General features: G+C 45.3%; 1 protein-coding gene across 1 annotated transcript; it reads left to right on the plus strand.

Annotated features, from left to right (window-relative positions):
* Positions 1-325: 325 nt before the first annotated feature.
* LOC115171144 (protein Wnt-9b) lies at positions 326-7,889 on the plus strand. The gene is made up of 4 exons (XM_029727680.1): positions 326-523; positions 1,579-1,832; positions 2,688-2,953; positions 5,702-7,889. The coding sequence occupies exons 1-4, from the start codon at positions 438-440 to the stop codon at positions 6,161-6,163; spliced, it is 1,068 nt and encodes a 355-aa protein (XP_029583540.1). The 5' UTR covers positions 326-437; the 3' UTR covers positions 6,164-7,889.
* Positions 7,890-9,306: the final 1,417 nt, after the last annotated feature.

A 9,306-nucleotide genomic window follows, 5' to 3' on the forward strand; every position in this document is an offset into this window, starting at 1 on the left:
AACTTCTTCAAGGAGCACACTCGGTTATAGTCATTCTATAGCCAGCCACATCCTATAGCCTACACTTGCCACTGGTGTATCCACCATAAACATGGTACAGTAGATCTGTCAGTGGGTAGAATGAAAATGCACCAGCAAGTTTGAATATGAGGCACGATAATGACAAAACCCAGACGAATTCTCATCACAGCCAGGTAGATTTCCTACCTGTCACATCTAAGTGGGGGGGCGTTTCAATGGTTGGGGCGGGACGACAAGGGAGTCCAATGGGCGTGTGGCACGATGATGCGCTCCCCAGAGGCCTTGCCTCCCTTGGGACCGCGCCTGCCGCAGTGGACCGAAGTTTGTGTGGGCCACTTAGGAGGTGAGCCTGCCAGACGGCACAGACTTTCCCAGTGCAGAATCAGCGAGATGAAGAGCAGCGTCGACCCGTCATCATGTGCTCTAGGCTCCCAAGGACCGCCTGCCTACTGCGACTCATTGAGCTCTGCATCCTCCTCTCGCACACGGCAGCATATTTTGGGTCAGCCACAACTCTTTTACTGTTATGTCTCTGCAGTTTTATTGTCTTTTCCTTACTTCTAACATATACAGCAGATCGATGTCTGTAGGAAATAATGCATGTGATGCGACGTACATTGCCTGCCTACATGATGGAAGCCCAGCGTTCCAGACTATCGTGCGCAATTACGCACGAGACCATAATGTGGGACTGTAAATGTTGACTTGTTTGGATGTTCAAGTCCACAGAGATTACTTATGATTGCATTTTTCTGCTATCTAAAAGTAAACAAAGTAGGCTAGTTTCCACGGCTGTGTGACAATTTTTCAAATAGGCCTTCATCCTTATGATACCACTACAAATTATAATAATATTATTGATAATTATTAACTTGCCAAATACGTCTCAGAGCAGAATATTTAAGATATCCTTTGTATGATCTATGACTTGCTGTGAGTGTGAATGGTTTCTCACGGTCTCTTGACCTCTCGACTTTGGCACTCCCTCAATTCTCTCACTTTTTGGCAATAGTCGAAATTTGTATGAGGGAACTAATTTGCATGCATAAACAGATTTGTTTTAATATTTTATTTTAAAATTAGAATCCTACACTCAGTTTCCTTTTTTAGCATTAGTATGTGGTTTTATTGGGCACATGTGGGTAGGACAGACGAAGTCAAATATAGGCCGATATGTGCGTAATTTTACTTTGGAAGCAAATTCAGACATTTTGATATGACTCACTACGTTTATACTTAATTGCGCGTATACCTATGTGTAGTGTGTTGTTATTAAAAGCTTGTAGAGTCAGCAAAAACTATACATATTGTTTCGATTTATAGGCTATGGCTCTATAAACAAAATGTAATTGTTATGGACACATGTTATATAGAAATTACTCTGGAACAACATGTTTTCTTTATTCCCAGGACCACCAGAACGTTGGGTATTATTTATAGGTCTACATATTTATATTTTCTTGATAAGATTATTTATATGACATTTTCCTTTTTGAATTTGGTAACGTCAGTGATAACTATACTGCACTGAATGTATACATTTGTCTCCTTTGAAAGGCTGACAGGCCGAGAGCCCTTGGTCTTTTTGCCTGCCCCGTTCTCCAATGAACCCCCAACGGGAAAATCTCACCTAAAACAATGCGAGCAGATGACCCTGGCCCGTAGGCAGAAACGACTGTGTCGCCGCGAGCCGGGTTTGGCCGAGACGCTGCGTGAATCAGTGCGCCTCAGCCTCTTGGAGTGCCGCTATCAATTCCGGAATGAGCGCTGGAACTGTAGCTTGGACGGCCGCGGGAGTCTTCTGAAAAGAGGTGCAATAATATGTCATCAATTCATAGAGTTCCATGTATTTACACACATAGAGATATGAGGGAAACATTTCCATCTGGAGGGACGCATCATGGGAAGCAAGTAAACATGTAGACCTAATAGCCTAGACTGATGTTGTGTTGTGAATATCGTAAGGGTCAGATTACTACTTGATGATGCAAAGGATTTCTCAAGTGCAACAAGGCAATTGATTGATAATGTAAGTATGTTGAATTGATAAATTGACTGTAGGTGAGTGATCTCAAAATAATGAGCCAGGCTAAACTCTAGTCTATAGCCTACAACAACAACACAAAGTCAGCGGCTAACGCTCCACCCCAAATAAAATCATTTTAGAGCATGGTTATGCTATCAGCACGAAAAGCCATGAACAGGTCAGCATGAAGTTAATTAAGGGCTAAAGAGCCAAAAAGCCCGGTGCGGCGGGGCCGACGAGGGCCCAGTGGTTATTTATATCTCCCAAAACCGCCCAGTTACCAGAGGAAAAGGGCGGCGTGATTACTCACTTTCATCTGGGGAGAAAAAAATCCTTCCTAGTCAAAATAAGAATTAATTGGATTAAAATACATCATAGCGATGTCTCTGGGCTAAGCAAATAACAGTGCGAAACCAAACCACCTGGAACAGTCAGCAGAGGAATCATGACACAACTCTTTAAACGGAACACTGGAGTAGAAACATGGGAGTAGAATGTAACCAAAATATTTATCTCATGAGCTTGGATGATAGTCTAGTCTTTGCATGTCTGGGCCTAGCCAATTTACGAGGAGTAAACAACATTACATTTTTTTTATTGTAGACTATTATTAATTGTTGATGTCATTTGTCTATTCCAGGCTTCAAGGAGACGGCCTTTCTCCTTGCGGTGTCTTCAGCGGCATTGTCCCACGCACTAGCAAAAGCTTGCAGCTCAGGCCGAATGGAGAGGTGCACGTGCGATGACTCCCCAGGAATACAGCATCGCGAGGCATGGCAGTGGGGGGTCTGCGGTGACAACTTGAAATACAGCACCAAATTTCTCAAGAAGTTCTTGGGCCAGAAGAGGGTCAGCAAAGACCTGAGGGCGCAGATCGACTCCCACAACATTAACGTTGGAATCCGGGTGAGTGAGTGAGTGTTGACATGTGGATAAGCTCAAGCAAAACAACAAGAAAACCATTAAGCATTTGTGAGTGACACTATTGTGGCTTAAGTTAATTTTTTCAAAAGAGAAAGGTATAAGTCTTTGCCAGTAGTGAGTGTTTCCTCCCAAGCATCATAAACATATCAGCCAATAACAGCTCCATTTTAGACCCACCAGCAGAGGACAACCCCAACACTGCTTACCATACAATGCACTCTTCCAACAGAGACAGCAGGGACTGTGTGACTTTACCAGGTCTCGCCCTGACTCCTTGCCCATATATCTCATCCAGTGCCAGGAGCCCACTCCCTGTGCATGGTGTCTCCCTTCCTGTAGCCCTAGTGGATAGATAGCTACTGGTCGAGGCTGAGGGAGGCAGCAAGTAACAAGGATAGGAGAGGAGACAGACTGCTGTCAGATCCCTGGAGCCAGGTGTTCCAAGGCAGGCATGATAAAGCTTGCTGTGCGGGCCAACAGAAAATTAAAGGTCTCCCGCCAGAGAACAATTATAACTGTTGCCTCTTTTAATATACGAGCAAGCATTTTTTCCACTTACTGTATGGTGCTGAACTGTGCTCTTCTCCATAAATCCACATAATGTTCATACGGTAACACTATGTGTGTATTTGTGTGTGTAGCTTAGAAACAGTCAGCCCCAAGGCTCTTCCCCTTTACCTTTTAACTGAGGCAACAGGCCCTTCAGAGACAGAGGGAGAGAGAGCGAGGGAGAGATAAAAACAACAGGATGAACTGAAGTAGTCTATCTTATCTTTATTGAGTGTGGTGTTTTCCTCACCTTCCACCTATCCGGCTCAGTAGAGACCCGGAGGTGGCTGTTTTTTTCACAACACCCCCCTCTAACCCTCATCCCTCAGTAATGTTCTGAGATGCCCCTGAGGGGTTCATACCTGTGTAGGGCGGAACTCGGCAGAACTCTTCAACCCTGAAGTAGCCCCTGGGTCTCCCCCTCCCCGTAAGGATGACCCCCATGCCGCATGACCTGTCTCTGGCCCCCACCCAGTTAGAGTCTCTCTGGCTGAGTGCCTCAGCGCTGGTACCCCCACTCCACCACCACCAAGCTCAGTGAACTTTTGAACGAAGGCAGGACACCATCCTTTGGCCGCTAACCCAAACTCTCTAACTGTTTAAGCTTTTTAAACTCTTATGATCGTTTTCCGTGCACACACACACACACACACACACAAAGAACAGGGTGGAAAGATTCTGCTGTCTGTCTGTGATGCCTGTCTCTAATGCCTCAGGCTTCATAGGAGAGAGACAGGAGAGAAGTAGTGAGAAAGAGCTAGTTTCAACACATTGAAAAAATGTATCCGCAGGCTCTGTCTAAATGCGAGACGTCAGGTGAATGAAATACTGCATGCCGAACAGTCTCCCTAATCCATCATCTCAACCGTTCATACTGAGCTAAACTAAAGGGTGACTAGCCCCATACCATCCGCCCCCCGCCCCATCCACCCACCCTGCAGGAAACTGGTTCACTCTGTCTAGATTTGTAATGATTTTTTATTTCACCCTTATTTAACCAGGTAGGCCAGTTGAGAACAAGTTCTCATTTACAACTGCGACCTGGCCAAGATAAAGCAAAGCAGTGCGACAAAAACAACAACACAGAGTTACACAAACAAACGTACAGTCAATAACACAATAGAATAATCTATGGACATTTTGTGCAAATGTAGAAGAGTAGGGAGGTAAGGCAATAAATAGGCCAGAGGCGAAATAATAACAATTTAGCATTAACATTGGAGTGATAGAGCAAGAGGATAAGTAGCAATATGGGGATGAGGTAGTTGGTTGTGCTATTTACAGATTGGCTGTGTACAGGTACAGTGATCGGTAAGCTGCTCAGACAGCTGATGCTTAAAGTTAGAGTGGGACATATAAGACTCCAGCTTCAGTGATTTTCGTTCCAGTCATTGGCAGCAGAGAACTGGAAGGAAAGGCGGCCAAAGGAAGTGTTGGCTTGGGGGTGACCAGTGAAATATATCTGCTGGAGCGCGTGCTATGGGTGGGTGTTGTTATGTTGACCAGTGAGCTGAGATAAGGCGGGGCTTTACCTAGCAAAGACTTATAGATGACCTGGAGCTAGTGGGTTTGGCGACGAATATGTAGTGAGGGCCAGCCAACTAGAGCACACAGGTCACAGTGGTGGGTAGTATATGGGGCTTTGGTGACAAAACGGATGGCACTGTGATAGACTACATCCAGTTTGCTGAGTAGAGTGTTGGAGGCTATTTTGTAAATGACATCGCTGAAGTCAAGGATCGGTAGGATAGTCAGTTTTATGAGGGTGTGTTTGGCAGCATGAGTGAAGGAGGCTTTGTTGCGAAATAGGAGGCCAATTCTAGATTTAATTTTGGATTGGAGATGCTTAATGTGAGTCTGGAAGGTGAGTTTACAGTCTAACCAGACACCTAGGTATTTGTAGTTGTCCACATATTCTAGGTCAGAACCGTCCAGAGTAGTGATGCTAGTCGGGCGGGAGGGTGCGGGCAGCAATCGGTTGAAGAGCATGCACATAGTTTTACTAGCATTTAAGAGCAGTTGGAGGCCACGGAAGGAGGGTTGTAATGGCATTGAAGTTCGGCACCAAAGATAGGGACCAAAGATAAGAGCCAAGCTAATGAATCAGACTGAATAAACTGACATCTCACTCTCATCTCCTCCCTCCTCATCACCCTCCTTTCCCCCCTCCTTCCCTTTCAGGCGGTGAAGAGTGGCCTGAAGACTACCTGTAAGTGTCACGGCGTCTCCGGCTCCTGTGCCGTGCGGACCTGCTGGAAGCAGCTGTCCCCGTTCCACGACACCGGGCGGCTGCTCAAGTTCCGCTACGACACGGCCCTGCGTGTGCTGAGCGTCACCAACGCGGCCACCGGGGAAACGGAGCTGGCGGGGCCACGTCGCCACGGCCAGAGCCACCGCTCCACTGACCTGGTGTTCCTTGAGGACTCCCCCAGCTTCTGCAGGCCGTCACGCTACTCTCCCGGCACGGCCGGACGCTCCTGTGCCAAGGACACCAGCTGCCAGAGCCTTTGCTGCGGGCGCGGCTACAACACGGCCATGCACCTCACCACCCTCTCCTGCCACTGCCAGGTGCGCTGGTGCTGCCATGTAGAGTGTCAAACCTGTGTCAGGGAGGAGGAAGTGTACACCTGCAAAAATACCTGAAAAGGGGGAGAGAGAGAGAAAAAGATAGGGAGAGGAAAACGGCAACACACTGAGAGAACATTCAAAATGGCAGGGCTAGAACCACTCAGACATTACTCTTGATAAATTGAAGGGTTTGACTTTTAAACATACCCTTACTGCCTGTTCTGAACTGAGAACTGTTTTGGGAAGCATGGAAATGGAACAAGGTCATAATGTTGTTGGTAGTTTGCCACTTGTTTGAATCGAACATGCGCTGTCTCCTCAGATGAGGCAGTATCAAGACCACTTTCTGCTTTGCTCTTACTGAATGCACTGACATCACAGACCTTATGTGAGGGGGAGAGGGTTGCCTTGCTGGACAGTTATGGGCAGGGAACGGGCTCTTCACAAGGTACTGGAATGAACAATAGGTCACCATCATTATTTGGCATCATCTCTGTGGGAGCGCTGACAGTTCCATTGGTCCTGTCCTCTTGTCGGTCTGTTCCTTAGTCAGTTTGTCTAACTGCTACTATGCTGTAGTACTTATATCAAGATTTAGAGCATTTCCAAAGCGCCAGAAAATGCCGAAAAGGAATTTAGAGCCTCTTGACGTCTGTCTCCGTCTGCCTGGCTGCCTGTCTCATTTGCTGTTTGCTTGTCTCTTTATTTGCTGTGAGAGCAGTCTAAGGGTTCATTCATTCGTAATAGAAAAATGAAGCACTTAAGTTGGCTATGTTATGTATAGTACTTTACTCCTTTGCTTTAAGGTGAGAAATGTATCTGGGTTAATACTGATATCCACCACACACCTTAAAAAGTCCCATTGAATCACTGGATGTCTGAACATGGAACGTTAGTACAATGTTAGCCTATAATCACAGCTAGTTAGTATGTCATTTATGACTAAATGCAGTCATAGGGTTATTGTGTGGTAAAGTAGACCTGTTGTCTCTTGTGAGAATGTCTATGATAATACTACATGTTTGACATTGTTAACACAGTAAAGGAAAAATGCTAAGGAAATTGCACTCAAACTAAGGGAAACTCCAAACACTGTCCATAAAAACGGCTATGCAAAGTTCTTCTCTTGCTGACACTGTAAAGAACTTTGCTCTATTTTTTATTTATAAGTGGGCATGTCTGCACGCACTGTGCTGTGCTTTCAAGTGTGTTCCCCTGACCAAATCAAACCGTTTTCTCTACAGTTTAATTCAGGCACATCTTTGTTCTCTAATGTCTTTGAAATGGCCCAATCATGCTGCTTGTTTTCTCAATTACCAATCAGAGAAAATAGCCGTATTTGACTTCGCCATTCCTCCAGCTCTCCATGCCAGACCTCTGTGTCTGTCCGTGGGTTAGGGTTAAAGGTCCATGTCTGCCCCTAGGGCTATTAGGCACCCATTTATGTTTCCAATATTTTACAATCGTTTCAGTTCCCCGTGCCACTGTTTATTTTCTTGTTTATGCAGAGATATATAGTTATGTACATGGATATAACATATCAGGCTCAAAGCATATTAGACAGTGGAATCGTATATATCTCTACCTCATCTGGTCTTTGGGCAATTATCATAATGATTTATTTGCCTTGCAAATACTTCCTTGTGTCTGTCATGAAACTAAAGTCAAACTTTTAGATCAATGTACAATTCCTTTAAACTGGGTCATAGCTGTATACTGTAACTATATTATTGTCATTGTGACATACTGTATATTCTTATTTAAAAGCAATTAAAATAAATCAACATACATTTGTAAAAAATGGCTTTGTCTCCATTTATAGTTACTATAAGTAATGATCTTGCTTGTTACTTGTTTCTATGTTTTACTTTCTTGTCTTAAAATGAAAGTATGGGAGCCTTGTGGGAGTAACTTCTCTTTCTTTCATCCTGATAAATTTCTGTCTCCCTTTCCCTATCTCTGCATGTCTCTCTCGCTCGCTCGCTCGCTCGCTCGCCCGCACACACATACACATATCAATCACAGAATCACAGAATCACAGTCACAAAAGCCACTGCCATACACCTGCCCTGAGCTCCACACACGAGCAGTCTCTCTCCAGCAAAACCACTTCCTGATTGTGCTGCCCTGCCCTCCTTTTCATCTGAAAGGACTGTGGTCTCAGTGCATCACTCTCAACCACCAACTGCCCAACACATGCAGGGGGAGGAGAGCAGCACACACACATACAGGTGTTCTGCCTCTGGCACAACAGGCCAGCCACGATGACAACAATAACGATGATGATGTCAAAGACGATGATGCAGGAGAATGTTGTCTACAGAATATTTTTTTCCCCTTCGACCTCAATATGCAGTGCACCCCTCAAAGGGTAAAAGGTCATATCTAACGCTAATGATCAGAAATGAAATATTAATTCCTGTGAGAGAAGGCTCTCCACTGAGAACCAAATCACACAGAGGCTTATTGTTTGAGATATTGCTACATTTACAGTGTGTCGTGTCCCGGAGCGTTTGATGTTTATCTCTGATCACAGTGATTAGACATGAACATTCTCTGCTCCAACATAATGAGCTCTGCTCTATTAAAACATCCAACAGGTCACAGGTTGACATGATCAGACTGCTGGCTCATATAGGACCCCACCTAATGACTGTTTATCAACATTTACCTTTATTACATATAATTGCTTTACAATAAGAGGGGGGTGAAGAGGGAGAGAGAGTGGGAGAGAAAGGACGGGAACGCAAGGACACGACGGAAGGATGTGTCGTTTACTTGCGAGCCGGACGAGGGGAGAAAGAGAGATATGGAGAGAAACATTAAGAGAGAGAAGTCGATGGAAGGATGAGACGGGGGATCGTTTGGAGCCCAGGAGGCTGATCTCCTGCTGCTGCTGTTGTTGTTTTATAATGAACTCCTAAAGCCTTCATTTCCCCCAATGCCCTGAGTGGAGGGGGCTGCTGAGTCCACTGCCATCTTCTCACGCACAAGCCCCCAAGGACAGGACTGAGGCTGCTCAGAGTTGGGAGTCTGGGGAGCTTCAGAGGGAGGGTAACATACATGTGTATGTGATTGTATTTCTATGTGCAGACTGAAAACAGCAAGGTGAGGGAAGATAATTGTTTTTGCATATATGTGTGTGTGCACCTGTGGTTAGCATAATGAGTGGTGTGTGTGTGTGTTTATAGTCCCAGTGTTCATGTGCGGGTGTGTGA

This window comes from Salmo trutta, chromosome 32 (genome assembly GCF_901001165.1).
Source record: "Salmo trutta chromosome 32, fSalTru1.1, whole genome shotgun sequence".
NCBI classification, from domain to species: domain Eukaryota; kingdom Metazoa; phylum Chordata; class Actinopteri; order Salmoniformes; family Salmonidae; genus Salmo; species Salmo trutta.

What these genes read in the sequence shown, in the direction of transcription:
- LOC115171144 (XM_029727680.1), top strand. Translation starts at nt 438, where the DNA reads ATGTGCTCTAGGCTCCCAAGGACCGCCTGCCTACTGCGACTCATTGAG. An exon ending in CACACGGCAGCATATTTTGG is followed by an intron (nt 524 to 1,578) that starts GTCAGCCACAAC and finishes CTCCTTTGAAAG; the next exon opens with GCTGACAGGCCGAGAGCCCT. An exon ending in ACATTAACGTTGGAATCCGG is followed by an intron (nt 2,954 to 5,701) that starts GTGAGTGAGTGA and finishes CTTCCCTTTCAG; the next exon opens with GCGGTGAAGAGTGGCCTGAA.